Source organism: Pseudorasbora parva, chromosome 8, assembly GCF_024679245.1.
Source record: "Pseudorasbora parva isolate DD20220531a chromosome 8, ASM2467924v1, whole genome shotgun sequence".
NCBI classification, from domain to species: Eukaryota; Metazoa; Chordata; class Actinopteri; order Cypriniformes; family Gobionidae; genus Pseudorasbora; species Pseudorasbora parva.
This window is the reverse complement of record NC_090179.1, coordinates 10,152,777-10,173,192: the sequence shown is the minus strand read 5'-3', so window position 1 is coordinate 10,173,192 and position 20,416 is coordinate 10,152,777. Positions and strand designations below refer to the sequence as shown.

At 38.2% G+C, this 20,416-nt stretch overlaps 1 protein-coding gene across 1 annotated transcript in view; it reads left to right on the top strand.

Moving 5' to 3' along the window:
* Nucleotides 1–18,943, top strand: part of LOC137084112 (gap junction delta-2 protein) — a 52,644-nt gene extending 33,701 nt beyond the window's left edge. Inside the window, 2 exon segments of the mRNA XM_067450071.1 lie at nt 12,260–12,675; nt 12,678–18,943. Of these exon segments, the coding sequence (XP_067306172.1) occupies nt 12,260–12,675; nt 12,678–13,102 (841 nt within the window). The 3' untranslated portion in view covers nt 13,103–18,943.
* The last annotated feature ends 1,473 nt before the right edge of the window (nt 18,944–20,416 follow it).

The window sequence follows — 20,416 nt, the reverse complement described above, 5'->3', positions numbered from 1 at the left end:
CTTTTTTTGTTTTGTTTTCCTGCGTACGATTTATTTAATTAAATCTAGTTGTTTGAATTCAGTTATTTGCTGATTTATTTGTCTCTCATTTATTGTTGTATTGTTGTTCCTAGGCCTTTTTTTCTCTCTCTCGTTTTGAATTGAGCTTGAACTTTTGGATCAAATCTTGTTGTTCCTTGTGCAATTTGATTTCCATAAATAGAACTGATTAAGACTCAGCCTGTATGAAGTGTCTGAAAATTATTAATTTTATTTAATAATTGGTTTTTTTTTTTAGCCTGACGTGGTCATACTCAATTCTAGTCAGAATATGAGTCTGAAACTGCTCCATTGGGCTGTGATTATGGGGCGTGTTTCAACCGAACCAGGAAAGAAATCAATTGGATAGACCGACAACCAATCAGAGCAACGAAGCGACGCATTGTCAAATGTCAACAGAGCTCAACTGCACTGTGTTGCCAAGTCCGCGTTTTTTCGCGGTTTGTTTTCTATGTCCGCGGGTTGAAGCGACTATTATGTGATATATAGATCCATGAGTGCGAATTTTAGCAGGCAATCTTGCCAAAATAACACACATTTTATCCCCAAATGCTATTTTTCCCCCGGAGAACCCCCCGAGAAGCTATTGTTCAGGGCTAGTAGTTGGCGCGTTTTGTTGTAAAAACTTGGCAACCCTGTCTGCACACGCGCTGAAATACACGATCTTTGCCGGTATTGTAATAAAATAAAAGAATTTAATGATACACAGAGTACTTACCCAACATGATCATCATTTCTGAGAGAAATAGTGAAGGTGAATGCAGATACAAACAAGCTCTCCATTTAGGATTCGAGTAAATATAATCCAAGCCCCTTTGATGACGTGATGATTACGGTACTGTTGATCAGCTGTCCGTCATCGTCTAAAGCCCGCCCTGATGATTTCATTGGTCCAAACAGTTTCTGTTTCGGGGTTAATTACTCCTCTATGGATCGAGGCCAGACCGAACCGCCCGACCTAAAAATGTTGTGGGCGGGGCTGATTCAGCTGATTAGGCTAGTAGTTTTTACCCCTGGTTCCCAAACCCAACCCAGCCGTCATAATGTAATTAATGTACATTAAGGTTTTAATGTCAACTCTTTTTACACGAAAAAAAAAAAAGAGAAACAACTGTCCTTTTTATAAAATTAAAATTAAAATTAAGTCATGGTCTCCGGTCTTGTTTAGTTTGTAAAAGCAAAATACATTCCTCATTTGAAACAATTTTTTAAATAGTATTTTCACTTGAATGTTGTGGTGAAACTATTATTATTATTATTATTATTATAACAGAAAATATGAACTCAGAATAAACATTGGGTTCTGGTTGTAACAAATTAGCTTGTTTTTTTCTGAATTTAGCAGGATTTAAAATAGCCCTAAAATGTATTTTTGAAGTGACAGGAAACTAATGAGAGAGACAGCAGGTAAGCCAGACAGGAGGAAAATGAAAAGAGATAAGAGAGAGAGAGAGAGAGAGAGAGAGAGAGAGAGAGAGAGAGAGAGAGAGAGAGAGAGAGAGAGAGAGAGAGAGAGAGAGAGAGAGAGAGAGAGAGAGACTTGGTGGGGGTTGGGGAATAGATAATCTAAAGCTATTGGATGGCATTAAAGGACTCGTAATGCAAGAATCCCTCTATTGGCGACAGTGCAGATTAAAGGTTGTTAGTTTGGCGCGTGGAAGCTATTATATAATTCATCCTCTGATTAAATTTTTACCACATTGGTAATTTTTTTTTCTCTTTTTTTCTCAAAAATCTCATTTTGTCAGTGTTGCGTGTCTGTGTACATGTGCAATTCCCTGCAGTTTTTCCTTTCTCCCTTTCCCAGCATTATTCTTCTGATCAGTCTTGCTGCCTACACCGTTAACCACACAAAGGAAACACTCCTACAAAGTGCACAGTGCTTGCAATGAGTTGCAAATGCCTAAAACAAAGGATACGTTCTCATTACACACCTTGGCAAAGTCACCTCAGAAATCAACTTTAATCTTTGGTGGGTTTGGATTTGGATGTCCATGTGATGAAATGATAAAGGGAAACCTGCAATGAAGAACTGCCAGCAACATGTTTTTTTTAAAAGAAGTTTTAAAGAAGTGTCATTATGTTTTCAAAGTTAAAATATCCCAGTTTAATGTGCTAAAAACCTCCAGGTATTAGTCATGAATGTTAGAGAGGGTCGGGACGGATGACTGGTGTGGTGCTTTGAAGAGGAGGACTTTAAAAACACTATGAGCGCAGGTAAACCTCTCCTGGCCTCTATTGCAGCCTTGAGCCCATATTTTGTTCATCTTGGACACGAATGATGATATTTTTGATGGGAGCTTCTGATAAGAGATCAGAGATTGCTGTCCAATGAAAATCCTTTCTCATGAAGCGATTGATCTCGTCAGACTTCCTTGATTAAACCACTCGATTGACGTATTTTGATTGCTTTCTTAATGTCTTCATACATTTTTGGAAGTGTGAAAGTTTTGGGAATTAACTTTCAATGGAGGGACAGAAATTTCTTAAGGCCCATATAATGCTATTTTAAAGGTTACTTGGTCAGATGATTGGTCAGATGGCCCAGTCTGTTGTGATTGGTCTACTCTGCTCTGATTGGTCAGATGGCCCAGTCTGTTGTGATTGGTCTACTCTGCTCTGATTGGTCAGATGGCCCAGTCTGTTGTGATTGGTCTACTCTGCTCTGATTGGTCAGATGGCCCAGTCTGTTGTGATTGGTCTACTCTGCTCTGATTGGTCAGCTGGCCCAGTCTGTTGTGATTGGTCTACTCTGCTCTAATTGGTCAGATGGCCCAGTCTGTTGTGATTGGTCTACTCTGCTCTGATTGGTCAGATGGCCCAGTCTGTTGTGATTGGTCTACTCTGCTCCGATTGGTCAGATGGCCCAGTCTGTTGTGATTGGTCTACTCTGCTCCGATTGGTCAGATGGCCCAGTCTGTTGTGATTGGTCTACTCTGCTCCGATTGGTCAGATGGCCCAGTCTTTTTGCGTTGGAGCAGGAAGTGAGACTGGAATTACTGACGACTTATTTCAGTCCGTTTTTTTCTGGGAGATAATAACTCCATTTATCTGCACTTTGATCTTTGAAACTTTGCAGACCTTTTACACTACATAAAATATCTGGGGGGGGGGGGAGAGAAACATAATAGGAAACTTTTAAAATAATATTAAATACATACAAGTTTGGAAAGACACAAGATGAGTAAAATATGACAGAATTAAAATCAATTGTATGAGCAATCCCTTGTTGATAATCTCACCTCTTTGAACTGGGTGCCGGCTGTTGTCCAGCCCTGACCTCAGACTGAGCTGGAGAAACAGAGACGCTGCTGCCGATTAAAGCTGCCTCTCTGACCTCACAGCTGGACAACAGGAACACAGAGCATAACGCCACCATAATGGAGGCCTCCAATCACACAGTTCACTTACCTGATGTGACACCTTCTACAGAGATAGAAAACACCTACTCTGTAAAAAAATATTTAGAAAAAAAGTTACCTGGTTGCCTTAAAATTTTGAGTTCATTGAAATTAAAATTTTGAGTTAATACAATGAACATTTTTTTGAGATTCGACAACCTTTATTAAAATATTATTAAAAGATTTTGTAAGCATACAGGGAGTGCAGAATTATTAGGCAAGTTGTATTTTTGAGGATTAATTTTATTATTGAACAACAACCATGTTCTCAATGAACACAAAAAACTCATTAATATCAAAGCTGAATATTTTTGGAAGTTTTAGTTTGAGCTATTTTAGGGGGATATCTGTGTGTGCAGGTGACTATTACTGTGCATAATTATTAGGCAACTTAACAAAAAACAAATTTATACCCATTTCAATTATTTATTTTTACCAGTGAAACCAATATAACATCTCAACATTCACAAATATACATTTCTGACATTCAAAAACCAAACAAAAACAAATCAGTGACCAATATAGCCACCTTTCTTTGCAAGGACACTCAAAAGCCTGCCATCCATGGATTCTGTCAGTGTTTTGATCTGTTCACCATCAACATTGCGTGCAGCAGCAACCACAGCCTCCCAGACACTGTTCAGAGAGGTGTACTGTTTTCCCTCCTCGTAAATCACACATTTGATGATGGACCACAGGTTCTCAATGGGGTTCAGATCAGGTGAACAAGGAGGCCATATCATCAGATTTTCTTCTTTTATACCCTTTCTTGCCAGCCACGCTGTGGAGTACTTGGACGCGTGTGATGGAGCATTGTCCTGCATGAAAATCATGTTTTTCTTGAAGGATGCAGACTTCTTCCTGTACCACTGCTTGAAGAAGGTGTCTTCCAGAAACTGGCAGTAGGACTGGGAGTTGAGCTTGACTCCATCCTCAACCCAAAAAGGCCCCACAAGCTCATCTTTGATGATACCAGTCCAAACCAGTACTCCACCTCCACCTTGCTGGCGTCTGAGTCGGACTGGAGCTCTCTGCCCTTTACCAATCCAGCCACGGGCCCATCCATCTGGCCCATCAAGACTCACTCTCATTTCATCAGTCCATAAAACCTTAGAAAAATCAGTCTTGAGATATTTCTTGGCCCAGTCTTGACGTTTCAGCTTGTGTGTCTTGTTCAGTGGTGGTCGACTTTCTGCCTTTCTTACCTTGGCCATGTCTCTGAGTATTGCACACCTTGTGCTTTTGGGCACTCCAGTGATGTTGCCGCTCTGAAATATGGCCAAACTGGTGGCAAGTGGCATCTTGGCAGCTGCACGCTTGACTTTTCTCAGTTCACGGGCAGTTATTTTGCGCCTTGGTTTTTCCACACGCTTCTTGCGACCCTGTTGACTATTTTGAATGAAACGCTTGATTGTTCGATGATCACGCTTCAGAAGCTTGGCTATTTTAAGACTGCTGCATCCCTCTGCAATATATCTCACTATTTTTGACTTTTCTGAGCCTGTCAAGTCCTTCTTTTGACCCATTTTGCCAAAGGAAAGGAAGTTGCCTAATAATTATGCACACCTGATATAGGGTGTTGATGTCATTAGACCACACCCCTTCTCATTACAGAGATGCACATCACCTAATATGCTTAATTGGTAGTAGGCTTTCCAGCCTATACAGCTTGGAGTAAGACAACATGCATAACGAGGATGATGTGGTCAAAATACTCATTTGCCTAATAATTCTGCACTCCCTGTATTGGGTAATTGTGTGTGATTTATTTCTGATGACGCAGTGAAACATGATTTATCATATGTTTTATGTGGTTCAGATACAATAATATTTTGAGTTTCTATTTATTAAACAAATTTCCTTCATTGTATCAACTCAAATTTTTAATTTCAATAAACTAAAAATTTTAAGGCAACCAGGTTACTTACTTTTTTAAGTTAAACAACAAAAACCAACACATTTTTTTACAGTGTATAAAGAAACGAAAAATGCAAAAACATAAAGTCAAATTTAGAAGTAAAGCATTCATAGATTTAAAACCTAAAATAATACTACAGAGGGAGTATTCTGAACATATTGTTTACTTTCTATGGAGCGATAACCTCCTTTCAGATTTGGAGTCAATGATTTTTTTGGCTTTTATTGTGTACTGTTAGTCTTCTGATAGTTCATTAGAGACACTCCACATGCAGGTATAATGAAATGATTTCAAATATAAAGACCCCCTACTTCAGTGCTTGTTTTCTCTGTTCTAATGTATATAATGGTAATTGCATCATGTATCATTATATGAATGAAATCTGAATGATTCAAACCATTTTTCCAGCCAGTTTGACTGATTTGTTTAAAAAAAACGAGAGCGAGATATTCATGAATCTGGCATTGCTGGTTCTGGTTGACAGAAAATATGGGACATATATTTCTGGAATGATTAGTGGAAATAATGTCCGAGAAAATGTTTTTAAGGTCAGCCTTCGTCAGACTAGGATTTAATGTAGAGTCTTGAGACACATCTGACAAATACATATGTTTATTTGACACATACTAAAATTGGCTTGATTAATCAGTCCAGCTTTAATTCAACCCCAGACAAAGACACATTTAAGGATGATAACTACAATGATAAGTTGATGATAAAAATCATTCAAAATATAAAAGAACAACAGAATTCACACCTCAACTATAACAATGACGGCATAGAGAAACAATATAGATTTTTTTTTCCAGCTGATGATGAACAATAAAAAGATTGACAGTCAATCAGGCCATGTCCACACTAATACGTTTTCATTTGAAAACGTATATTTCTCTCTCCGTTTTGGCCTTCCGTCCACACTGAGACAGCGTTTTAAGTCAATGAAAACGTATTGTTTTGAAAACGCTCTCCAAAGCGGATAAATCTGAAAACGTCGTCTTCGTGTCGTAGTGTGGACTGTGAAAACGGAGGCTTTTTAATATGATGACGCATTTTTAGCCATGTGATGCAGTCATATGACCAATTCACACTTTATATTCATGTTACTCGCAGCAACAACTCCACCTCACTGTCGGCCCATTTTAAAAACTTAGTGCCTTTTCTTGACATCGCCGCAAAATTTCAAACAGTAAATAAACGAGTAGCGGAAATGACGCAAGACGAAGCGTCTTGGATTTGCTCATGCGCAGTATGGGGATGTAAGCGTTTTCAGACGTTTCAGTGTAGATGAACATTTTTTGGAAAACGATTGAAAATGATAGTTTTTAGACGAAATTTATCCGGATTAGTGTAGACTGTCACGGATCTGCTGGGCTCGTCCTCTTTGCTCTTTCCTGTTCATTACGTCTCCCCCACAGGTGATGGAGCACAGGCGTGGTGTGTTGTGTGCATGACACTTCATATCACTTATTGCATACATGTTTTATTTCTCAACCTAACATATACACTGACTTAATTTAACTTGCGTTGTTCATTATTTATCTTTAATAAATATATTTCTTTAAATGAACACTCCGCGTGGTCTTCCCTCTCGGTTTACATAGCCTGGCATATAGGCAGAATGTAACAAGACGTAGCCTCAGAGTCCATTCTGTTTGAGCGCTCGAGCATTTAAAGCAGCAGATGACAAAACTTATAATAAGCAGAAGTATATTTTCCACTGTTATGGACATTAATATAGTTATCGTTATAGTTATGGTTATAAACAGACTGATGTTCTCTACTGGTGTGGGCACTAATAGTTATCGTTATAGTTATAGTTATTGGTGTGAATGGGCCTTAAAGGGATAGTTCACCCAAAAATAAACATTTTGTCATCATTTCCAAACGGTTTCTTTGTTCTGCTGAACACAAAAGAAGATATTTTGAAGAATGTCTGTAACAAAGCAGATAGAGCAACCATTGGCTATAGTATTTTTCCCTACTATGCTAGCCAATGGTTGCTCTATCTGCTTTGTTACAGACATTCTTCAAAATATCTTCTTTTGTGTTCAGCAGAACAAAGAAACTGTTTGGAAATGATGACAAAATGTTCATTTTTGGGTGAACTATCCCTTTAAGACATACTGTATATTTCATATGACATATGATGTATCATTATATCACTTGCTTGAATAGATAGATAAGCATATGCTGTCTACAGATGGTTGATTATGTGTTCCTACGTTAAACATGCAGTTCATTGCAGTTCATGCACTATAGCACTTTTGTCTAAACAAGCGTTTGGAGTCTTTCGGATGGCGTGTCTGTGTCTGCTGAGGTCTGGCATGCTCAAGTGCTGACTCTGATTTAAAAATGAATGAGATGAAGAGATCAAGGCATATATATAAAAGCCTTTTTGAAGAACATGTTTCAAATTACCGTTTAATATATGAAAGAGGATTCACAACCTCATTTCATTTGAAAAAGTGATGTATTTCCAAGTCATGGGGCATGCCATAACAACAATGAACCAGTGCCACTAGCTGGCTTTATGCACATACAGGATTAAGAACAATATAATTTGTTTTAATCAAATTTCTCAGAGGTTGGCAATATGACATACAATCCTTATAATTCATGCGCAGTAAGGAACACCATCACTTTAAAGTAATTCTGGCTGAAATTAGAGATGCTGATTAAGCCATACCCTAGCTTTCTCAACATTGTTGCTTAAATGACTGCTAATTACATCTGGAAAATGTGAAATCACATCAGACTCTTTGGCAAATGGCTATTTTTTTTTCTCTGAAAATTGTTTACTCTTGCTTACAACAATAACAGCCATTATCTAAATCCCTTTGTTACTTTCTCCCACCAGTTGACTGGCCAACAGACATTTCATCTGCAACATTTTATAATATTTTCAATAATACTCTTTGAGAATGTATTACTCTTGCTTTGAAAAAAAAAAAAAGATTTATATACACTCTAAAAAATTCTGAGTAAAAAACAACCCAGTGTTGGGTCAAATGTGGACTAACCCAGCAGTTGGGTTGTCTTAAGCAAATATTTAACCCAACCGCAGGATTAAAACAAACCAATCGCTGGGTTAGTCCATATTTGACCCAACATTGTGTTAAAACAACCCAGCATTTTTTTAGAGTGTATATATATCTTGATTGCCTTTGAACACTATACAAGTGAATTTGACTCGATTTAGCCTATACAGTAGCAAAAAAGGGTAGTCAGAAGGCTACATATGGTACACTCTAAAAAATGCTGGGTTGTTTTAACCCAATGTTGGGTCAAATATGGACTAACCCAGCAATTGGGTTGTTTTAGTCCTCCGGTTGGGTTAAATATTTGCTTAAGACAACCCAATCGCTGGGTTAAAACAACCCAACTGCTGGGTTAGTCCTTATTTGACCCAATATTGGGTTGTTTTTTAGTGTAGTGTTCATTCATTCATTTATAAAAAGAATGACAACAACATTGTTTGTGTGATTCCTTTAAATTTTCTGGAATCACAAATGAATTGAGTTTGTGTGAGTTTGAGGTTGAAATGTGCTGTATGAACGGAACTACAGCTGACTGTCACACATCATTGTCATATGTTTGGCTGGAGGCCACACTTTGCAGGTTGTTCTTGTCTGTCATTTGCCAAAGTTATGAGCTGTCAAGCTCTTTAGAGTTGGCAAATTACTGATAATATGGGTAGAAAGAAAACCCGAAGGGGACAGAAACAATTGTCTGAAGGGGTTTAAAAAAAGGGATTAAAAAAGCATAAAATGCAAAGTTCTGATATTTTATATGATTATGTAATGCCTAACTAAGGTGACAGGCATTACACAAGCCTACTGTGAGTAAGAATAAGGAAATGACGACATTTACAGCAAAGCAGAAAGTACAGTATGTCATCAAGATGTAGGCTACATTAAACTGATGTACAATTATTTGATGAAGTAATGCTGCCATGAGTTCTGGAACTGTAAACAAACATGTATTTTATTTTATATAAATGTTGTTACTGCTTTGTGCCTACTGTTACTGTAGTTTTGTAGCTTTGTTCAGGGAGGCATACAACTTCTGGTTTTCTGAAGTCTGGAAAGCAAAAAGGTACACTTTCCACAAACTTGATCTATGTAGTTTGCAATCAGAACAAAATGCCTAATAGAGTTTGGGAAATGTGTTTCGGTCACTCAGATTTTATTGCAAGCTTTTTTTTTTTCCGTCTTTCAGGACACGGCATGACCGTCAAAGGGATAGTTAACCCAAAAATGAAAATTACCCCATGATTTACTCCCCCTTAAGCCATCCAAAACAGTATTTTTCTCACAAAAACGCATGACTTTGCTTCAGAAGTCTTTTATTAACCCCCCAGAGCTGTGTGGGTATCTTTTATGATGGATGGGTGCACTTTTTTGGGCTTCAAAATCAAATCCTCTATTCACTGCCATTATAAAGCTTGGAAGATTGTATTTGTCTGAAAGAAGAAAGTCATAGACACCTAGGATGGCTTGAGGGCGAATAAATCTTGGGGTTATTTTCATTTTTGTCTGAAATAAATGGGGATAATTTTGGGGATTTAGACATATGTGAATAATACAGTAATGCCTCTGGTGTCTGATGTGCGTCATGAGTTTAGCACAGTGGCAAGATGTCAAAATTTCCAGTTTATTTCTTCTGTTCACACTGACAGCTGCTCTTTTATCTACTTTGGAGGTTGTGTTGATGCTTAAATCATTGCTATGATAATATTTTTATATATACGGGATATTGAGATATTCTCTCTAAACAGCTGATCTGCGAACGCACCCCTGATTTGATTAGTTAGAAGGACAGAGTGGATCAGGCTTGAAAACCAAATCATTATTAAAGAACCGGATTTCACCAAATGCAACATGTTCCTGAATCAATCCTGTTGTTGATCCTGGAGCAACATCCCTATCACCCAATCAGATTTGAGGGACAAGTTAGCTGTTTCCTCGTCATTGATGGAATTTTCTGGCTTTCTGTGTTTTCACTGTTATATGACATTTTATGTGACATCTTAAAGAATACTGAATCTCCTGATTAAAACACAGACGAAGAAGAAGCAGAAACAAGCCCTGCATCCCAATGTGCACACTATCCACCCTATCCTCCCTAAATAATATTGAAAATGTGACATACATTTTAGGATGGATAGTATTGCACATTGGGATGCAGGCAAGCCATATCATATAGCAGATGCAAAATAATGTGATCGCCAACATTAAACAGCATATAAATCAAAACTGTCTAAGATTGCTGAATCAAATGTCGACCAAAAAGATATAGTGCAAACTTTGGGGGTGTTGATGAACTTGATCTGCTTTATCTATGTTTTGATCATTGTCTTTGATGACAAAATGCATTTTTCTCAGCTTTTTGTTCAAAATGTTGCTTTTTTATGAAACAACCACATTCAAGTGTTGATTTTAAAAAAGCAATTCATAAAGCTAGAATAAAACTGATTTGTTTGTTTGTTTAAAAGCAGAGGATCTGTTCTTTCTTCTGATATAGGCAAGGCAAGTTTATTTGTATAGCACATTTCATACCCAATGGCAATTCAAAGTGCTTTAATAGAAATTAATTAAAACAGTGGTAACAAATGCATGAGAAAAAAAGAGTACCATATGGACGAATAGAAATTTAAAACAAGCATAGTTAAAAACAGTTGTAAAGACAATAATAAGAATAAAAAATAAAAAATAAAAATAAAAAGGTCATTATATGATATATTGCATGTTCCGATATTCATACAACAATATGATAATAGGGGTCCATGAACTTTTGTGAATTTTTTCAAAAAAAATTTTTTTAAACCATGTGGCTAGCAAATGTTGGTAGACAAAGAGTTAACAGTTTATGTAAGTTTAGGCTTACAACCAGGGTTTAGGTGCCTCTACATTTGTGCTATTCACCTGTCATGTCCCTTTGATTTTAGGATTTAACTTATGGTTAGAGTAAGGGTTTAGGGGTAGGAGAGGATTTTATTGTTCGGACAGGAATGTTATTCCAGCATCAACAAAATATATTGACCCAGGAAGATTTCTTGGCAAAACCAGGACTTACATTGAATATAGTGTGTGTCTGCCTTTACATTTGTGGTTAAAGAGGATGGATCTAAATAAAGCACACCATATCCACCTTCCACTTTTTACAAAACTATCCAAAGGTGCTATATTACAGAAGCTAAAAAGGAATATGCAAATATAAAAGAGCTACCCAATATTAAAGAGCCAACCATCTTGCATATAATGTGTCCAAACCCAGTGATCCACAAATGCACTGTTTTACTCTTGCCTCCTCTTACAAACATATGTAATCTCTCTCTCTCTCTCTCTCTCTCTCTCTCTCTCTCTCTCTCTCTCTCTCTCTCTCTCTCTCTCTCTCTCTCTCTCTCTCTCTCTCTCTCTCTCTCTCTCTCTCTCTCTCTCTCTCTCTCTCTCTCTCCCCCCCTCAATCAAACACTGGTACAGAAATAGCCCTAACGGTAGTGACAATTGAGGTGTAAAATCTAAACTGTTGCTATGGAAAAGAGAAGAGAACAGGTTTTACTGCCATCATGCTAGCAAATTAATGAGCATTACAGAGACTAGCATTGCCACAGGTTACTGTATCAGCGGTACAGGTTACCATGTTAACAGAATTTAATAGCACAGAAGGAGCTATAATTAGAGCTTGAGAGAGCAGAATTGTTTCAAATTTAGAGCTCTTGATTAAATGTGCAAAGTTTGCTCTTGAAAGTGAAAAACACACATTTGAATAGCAAATGCGAACATCTGCAATGCTAATTAGCTGGTAGCCTAAATAAGGCACAAATTACGTCAGTGGAAGGTTTTTTTGTGTGCCCTTTTCACGTCACACATGACATTTTCCCTCTTTTTCTCTCCTCCAGGATTCTACTGACAGTTGTGGTGATATTCCGTATCCTGATTGTGGCCATTGTTGGTGAAACCGTGTATGAGGATGAGCAGACCATGTTCATCTGCAACACCCTCCAACCTGGGTGCAACCAGGCCTGCTACGACAAGGCCTTCCCCATCTCCCACATCCGATACTGGGTCTTCCAGATCATCCTTGTTTGCACACCCAGCCTGTGCTTCATCACCTATTCAGTACACCAGTCGGCCAAACAGCGTGACCGTCGCTACTCCTTCCTCTACCCAATTATGGAGAAGGACTACAGTCGTGAAGGTGCCCGCAAACTACGCAACATTAACGGTATTTTGGTGCAGCATTCTGACAGTGGTGGCGGAAAGGACGAACCTGATTGCTTAGAGGTAAAGGAGATCCCAAATGCTCCAAGAGGCCTCCTGCATGGCAGGAACTCAAGGTACGGCGACAAGAGGGCATCTCTCGCTTTTACATAATCCAGGTAGTGTTTCGCAATGCACTGGAGATAGGCTTCTTGGCGGGGCAGTACTTTTTATATGGCTTCAGTGTTCCCGGCATCTTCGAGTGTGACCGCTACCCCTGCCTGAAGGAGGTGGAGTGCTACGTATCACGGCCCACTGAGAAGACGGTCTTCCTGGTGTTCATGTTCGCAGTGAGTGGCATCTGCGTCGTGCTCAACCTTGCAGAGCTCAACCACCTGGGCTGGAGGAAAATTAAGGCTGCCATTCGAGGTGTGCAAGCCCGCAGGAAGTCCATCTGTGAGATCCGTAAAAAGGACATGGCCCACCTGTCACAACCGCCAAACCTGGGCAGGACCCAGTCCAGTGAGTCTGCTTATGTCTAATCTCCATTCATCCAAATATGGTGTCACAAGGAGCGGGGAGTGGGATTCAGAAATTACTTGTGCAAATGTTTATAAGGGCGAAGAGGGAGTGGCTCTGTCTCTTTCCCACAAGCCACTCCCTCCCTCTTTAATGCATATGACAATGTTTGAGGAAGTTTGCACAATGTAAGGCTTCTGGAACAGCACGTGAAGACTAGGCATGGAGGAGGAATTTTTGGGAAGTCTCAAACTGTGCACAAGCATCGTTGTAAGGGTGAAGAGCGTGAGGTATTCTGCTGGGAGCTGATGGACATCAGTGCAATGGAAACAAAAGAATCTGGGATTGTTTTTTTTCTCTCACTTTTCTCACTCTTAGATCTTGAGGATAGAGGAAGAATGAAGAAGAATATTTAGCAGGACAGCGTAGCACATCTATAACCTCCCACTTTTCTCAACCGTTGTCTCTGAGATGGTGCCAGAAGAGAAATACTGTTTAGGTTTGCACTCCTGGCAGTGAATCGGCCTAAAACAAACAACGGGTGAGATGTAAACATTGTTACAGCAGTGGCACCTCCACTTTGACGTATGATTGAACAAACATTAGCATCGTTTTTGTAATCTCTCTCTGGTTGTCGTACAAGACTGGGAGATGATTATTACCTCCGCGCAAACTGTGCCCTTCCACAACGACACCCACTCTTACGTGTTCCAGTCAAGTATTCCTCCCTCTTGTGGTGCATGAATGTGTGTTTATATGTATGTTTGTGACCAAAGTTGAAAGAATTTAGAGACTGCAGATTCCTTTTTGTGCATTTATGTTCTTTTGAAAAGGTTGGTGCCATCAACTAAATGACTGTTTTTTTCATTCAGATTTTTATTTAAAACGTATAGTTAAAAGATTATTACAAAGTTAGATTATTTATCTTTATTGGGAAAAGGAGCCAATCCTGCTGAAAAGAATTTGAATGCTGGCCCAAGGCTGGTTTATGTTGATTCTTGCTGGTTTAGCTGCTGGACATAGATCTGTGTCTGAAACCGAATACTTCCCTACTATATAGTATGTGAATAACAGTACGCCAAAACCCAGACAGCAACATTGTGTTGGGCCAGATCCGGGCCAAATCTAGTACATATGGATTGGTTTGCCAGATATGGGCGATACTATGTTGCTGTCTGACTAGTATGTCAGAATACATAGTATTTTGGAAAAAAAGTAGGCAATTTCCTGGATGACCAACTACTTCTGATGAGATTCTGAAGTGTGCATACGATGGACACTTTACTATCCCATGAGGCCACAGGAGAGGATTTGTGAATGGCAGTGAAGTGACTATAGGTCACGTGACAGTAAGAATATGGTGGATGCAAAATTTCATTCATACTACCCACATTCATACTATATAGTACGTACTTTTTAACGGTCGCAAAGTAAATTCTAATTAAAACACATTACCTACATACAGTATGCGATTTCAGACGCACCAGAAAAAAATATGTAAGGTAACCAGCAGGGTCTTTCTGGTGAATGTGATTAACAAAGAAAATCTTGTTTGTTATGATCATGTAGATGCTAAAATGTTTCCAGATGTTTCTATCAGATGAATTTATTATCAACATTTTTTTGCAGAAAGGTATCTTTTAAAGGCATGTTTACAAAGCTTTATCCGTCAAATGACTTTTGAAATGAAAATTGATGTTCAGTGTGTGTTATTATAGGAAAAAGGAACAATTTACAGTGTTTTTATTAGCTTTTTCTTCTTGTCATGTGTTTATCGGCATGCCTTTATTACTAAGAAAAGAAGACACTTAGAAAAAAAATATGTTTGCATTGCACTTTGTGGGATGGGAAGAGTGGATAAAAGGAGAAACTCACTCTGGGAAGGACATTAGCGGAGGCAAAGTGAGCCTTTTGAATTGGTCCATCCTTAATAAGATCAATGACGAGTATAGGCGTATGTGCGTGTATGTAGCTGTGATCCCCTGTGTGCCTTTGTTTACACAGCGTGGGATAAAGCAGGGTGTAAAGTCTATAACAAAGACACACAAATTACATTGAGTTGTCATTCAGCCAATATTAGCTCTAGCTTAGGCCCACTTAAGAGAGTACTTGTGCCTACCCTGACTGACCTCTGCACGTGCACATGAAACAACCCAGTGCAGACAGAACACAGTGCAACTAACACGGGCCAGATCACTGACATACGGCAGAGGCAGAAAACGCTGACGGAGAAGATGCAGAGAGAAAGAGAGGAAACTACAGAGGACCTTTAATAGCAACACAATGTGTCCTGACTTAGGCATGTCTTATAGAAAAGTCTTTCACAGGAAAGCGTGTGTTTATGTTTAGCTGGACATGAAATGTAGTTCAGCCACAAATCTGATTCAGGCCAGAAGTCAGTGTGAGGATGGATATTGTCGTCCACATGTAAATCGAACGAGAGGTATAAAATAAGTCACGTTTGTGAGGCCTCACATTTGTTTCACTGCAAATGTAAACAGCTCGTAAATGATCCGTAAAACTTTTAGAAGCAAACTTTTCTGTACAACCATGTTGCCTCCGAGATGAGAACCAGGATTTCTATGCTCACATTTACACCCAGGGTCCAAAATTATCTTTCATCAAGCGGCAAATGCAATTGGCAAGTACATAAATGAAGCCTCTTGCCAGTTTATTAAGAACTGCAACTGACTGCAATAATCTGAACCTTGATGAAGTGATGCAATTTAAAGACATAAACAAAACCACACGCACGCACACACACACACACACACACACACACACACACACACACACACACACACACACACACACACACACACACACACACACACACACACACACACACACACACACACACACACACACACACACACACACACACACACAGTTCCATGGCCATTACCAAATATTTAGGACTTGTACCTTTTTCACCCTCCATTTGCCAGCATGACGAAAAGTTAATTTTGGATGCTGTACATGCACTCTTAAATTTTTTTTTATTAAACAGTATTTTTGTAGCATACAACTATCTAACATGAATTTAGGAGGTTTGAAAAAATAAAATAAAAAAAGCCAATGGAATATAAAAAAGATGTATTCTCTGAAGTCTTAACTAAAGAAAGTCTGTTTGTTGTAACCAGATTTGGTCCACAGGTAAATTAATCTTGTTTTAAAGAGGCTAGGATGGAAAACAAGACAAAAATACTATTTAAATAAATTATTTTTGTAGTGCATTTATCTAGGAAGCAACTCAGTTTAATCAGAACAAACAAAATAACACTGTGCTATGTTCGGTTGTATCTAGTAATCGGGACCAGTTTAACATGTACATTATAAGGGACTATAGCCATTATTGTGTGGGGTAAAAAGGAAATGCGCCCCTTCGCTTGGGACCAAGCATAGCCAATATCTGTCTCTTTTTGTACACTGTACCTTCTCCTGAGAATTCCCGCTCTTTTATTCTGATCTAAGAAAATAGTTACCCTAGCAAAATCATAACCTCTGTCACTATGCAGCGTTAAAGAGCATCTTTTACAAGCGTATTATTTTCAAGAGCAGTTCAGAAACAGTTATGAAGATTGATTCCCCAAGTGAGAACTTCTTCATGTGCTTGCATTAATCCACTCTTCTCCTCAGTCTTTTTTTAATATAAATCCTATATCAAGGTTTAAATACTAGACAAAAAAGAACAATGTCAAATTTTGTTTCTTCTTTTTATTTATTCCAGCTTGTGAATTATGTTTGTGTGTTACTCTTTTATACCTTGATGTAATATGAGGGTTATCCGCAAGGGGTATTTAAAGACCAGAATTAGGATATGAAGTAAAAATGTGGCTTTACTTGCCAAAGTTATATGCAACTTCATAACTAACTGGGTTTCAGTGAATGGGTTGTTTACTGTAAAGCATGTGTGACTGATATGGAAAGCATGTTTTTGTGCTTCTTTTCCCTCTCTTTTTTACTGAAACATAAAAGCAGGGACATGTAAAAAAAAACATGGTTAGATTTAAAACTGGGTAAAGTGGCAAATTCTTGAGGCTTTAATGGGCCCAAATTGAATTGTAAGACTGTAGCAGGTTTTTACACTGCAATCTTGTTACAAACGTATGCAACACTTAATTTTCAGCACAAACCTTTGACATGAGGGAAGTATTTTTACGGTTACATGCATACTGTAGTCACTGCCAGATGATTTTGTTGAAAATAACCGTTTTCACCTACAAAAAGTGGAGACATAATTGAGGTGTAAGAAACCAGCCTGCTGTTGAATTGACAATATGACGTTAATCTACTGCCACTGCTCGTCATCTCTAATGTGAGATGAAGATATTAACTGCTGATATTTCAGTCATACAGTCATAATGGCAATTAAACACCCAGAAAACATAGTGGACCAGTGCATGTGGGGGAAAAAGGTCTCAGGTGTCAGATTTTTTTCAAATGACGTTTTAAGTGTTTCTACAAGTATTGTTTGGTGTACAGTGTCTTTGCAAAAGCCAGTTGAAAGTTTGCCCATGTTTTACAGACTTCTAAAACAAACACTATTGATAAATTGTGAATTATTTGATACCAGTGAATCTTTTATGAACATGTTTTTCAGGAAAATCAGAGTTATGCTCAAATATCTAGTCTGGTCTGTCCTGGCAGCGCAGAACCATTTTTACAGCAATCAGGCTACCCAGGTGGCCACTGTGATTTGGCCAAGATATAGGCATATTTATTTAGTTTGTAACAGACATATTTTGTTGTTCCTGGAACAACATTCCTGTCTGTAAATTTAGTTTTAACATTATTTCACCAAGTACAACATGTTTCTGGAACAATAATGAAATCAACCAAGCAGATTTAAGGGGACAAGCAAGTTTTTACAGTTTATGTCAAGTTTAGGTTTACAACCAGGGTTAGGTGCTTCTACATCAGTGTTATTCACTTATCATTTCCCTCTGATTTTAGGGATAAGTTATGTGGAGGGTTAGCTTTAGGGGTAGGATTACATTTTCAGACAGAAATGCTGTTCCAGGATCCTGATAATATGCTGATCATGATATAATATGCTGATCCAGGAACATGTCTTGCTTGGCAAGATCACGATGAACGAACCTAAGCCTGGTTGTAGGCCTAAACTTGACATAAACTGTAAACGTGTCCATCCAATCTGATGTTGTACTTGGTGAAATAATATCCACCCTTCCAAGATAAACATATACAACAGAGTGAAGTTCATTCCTGCTTAGCTCAGGAAAAAAGAATAATTCTAATCTCATTCTAATCCCTTTTGAATGATCATCACATGTCCCAGAATGCTCTCTGAGTGTCTGCCAGAAATCACGCCATCTACAGTCACCAGAGCCCGTGTCCTAACCACATTTTTACCAACCTAGGTTTTGCTCTAAATCTCTGGCTCATGATGAATCCCTCATTTCGGCATAGACCGTTAAATGAGATTATGTATTTTTAATCTGTTGTCCTTCTCCTAATAATCACTGTAGATCCAAAAAGCCATCCTTTAGTTTTAACCCTCATATAGTATTAGCTTTTCCTTTCTCTTTAAGTACACAACTTGACTAGGATGATAGTTAAGGGAAGCTTCAACCTATTACAACTCCACGTGTGGTGCCAGGACTGTTTGACACCCGCCGCACAAACCGTACTAATCTCTCAGGAATAAGAAGAGTCGCTGCTCCTAATCACTGCTAGCTGCTTACATGGTCGTATAAATACACGATTAGCATTTGGCAAAGGCAAAAGGGCAAGCGAGTCATCTATCCCTCGTACCTGCACCATCACAGGACGAATCACATCAACACATGTCGCTATTACTCAGGATCTGTGCAAAGGCGCCAGTCCTAAAAAACAACAACGAGAAAAGAGAGCAACAGAGAAAATCAGGGCCTGTTCTGCTAACCAGGAAAACATTACAGGACAACTTTTCAGTTCCATCGATGTAATTAGCCATATGAAACAAGTGACGGGTAGACAAGTGACTTCTCAGATACCAAGCCACCATCAAAACAATGTTACATCAATGTTAGTGTGTGCATTGAATCAACATCATGTATGCACCCGCAATTAATTAATTACTTTTTTTTTTACATTTCATCCAAAAATCAAGGGTAATGACATTGAACCAATGTTACAATGTTCTTGGTTTCTGACTTTCTGTGCAACAAATTATGTGTTTATAACACTGTTATAAAGACCACAAGCTCACATAACAAGCCAAGAGTCAAACTGCCCAACAAAAGAAAACACTGATCACCATAATGGTGACCAAACATTTTTAATAATAATTTAAGTATCAACATCTAAACCTCGGTTAATTTTCACAAGTAACTTCAGCTGAATTATTGATAGATGTATTGTCGTCTTTTTTCTTAAGTAGATTTCAGGCTGTGTGGTTTGTCAGTTGTAGTTGTTGTGTTTCATTTTCTGAGAGTGCAAGCATGATGTTAAACCAACATCACATTGCAACATTGATTCAGTGCCATTACAAGTGATTTTGAATGAAAAAAAAGTACACATTGAGGGTGCAAATGTTATGTTGATTCAATAGTTGACAAATTAACATTTTTCGACGGTTGTTTGCTAAGCTGTTGCTTGGTTAGACAAGCTTACAGCGCATCCCATTACTTATTTTGAATACTGAATGAATTTATACATATGATTAAAAACTGTAGAATAAGTGAATCACAATCAAGCGATTATGTCAAACGAAACGAGAAAAGCTTAATTACATAGTGATTACAATTGTGTCACTATAATAATTCCCCCATCAACAATATTTTGCTCTATAATTTCTGTAAAATATTAAAACAAATTACTTCTTTAGACTTATAAGAGTGAATGCTTGTCTGATATGTGGGATGGCAACAGTTGCTCATTAATTCAGAGGTATTATCCTAACTCCTAAAAAAAATATTGTTTTCAGTTATTAAAAGATTCAGAAATGCAGATGTTAGACTTGTAATACCCCACGCCATATGGTAAAGCATAACAGCTACCTGTAGCTGAACGTCCTTCAGAGATTACAACGTGCAACCCTTTAATCCACCATGAAATAAACAGTCTGATTACTTTATCTAATTAAAATAGGCTTAGATTGTGTGCACTGAAAAGGATTTATTAATTTATCTTTCATTAAATACGTTTTTTTTTCTTTTGTGTGTGGAAATGATAGGTCAACGCACAATTGTGTTCAACTCAATGTGCAAAATGTGATGCTCCTGAAATATCAAATGGGTGCTGCTAAAAAGTAATATTACTGACATCTGCATCAATTGCTACAAAAAGTCTACAATTTGCACCATATCTCTCAGCCCTGTTTTAATCTCGTT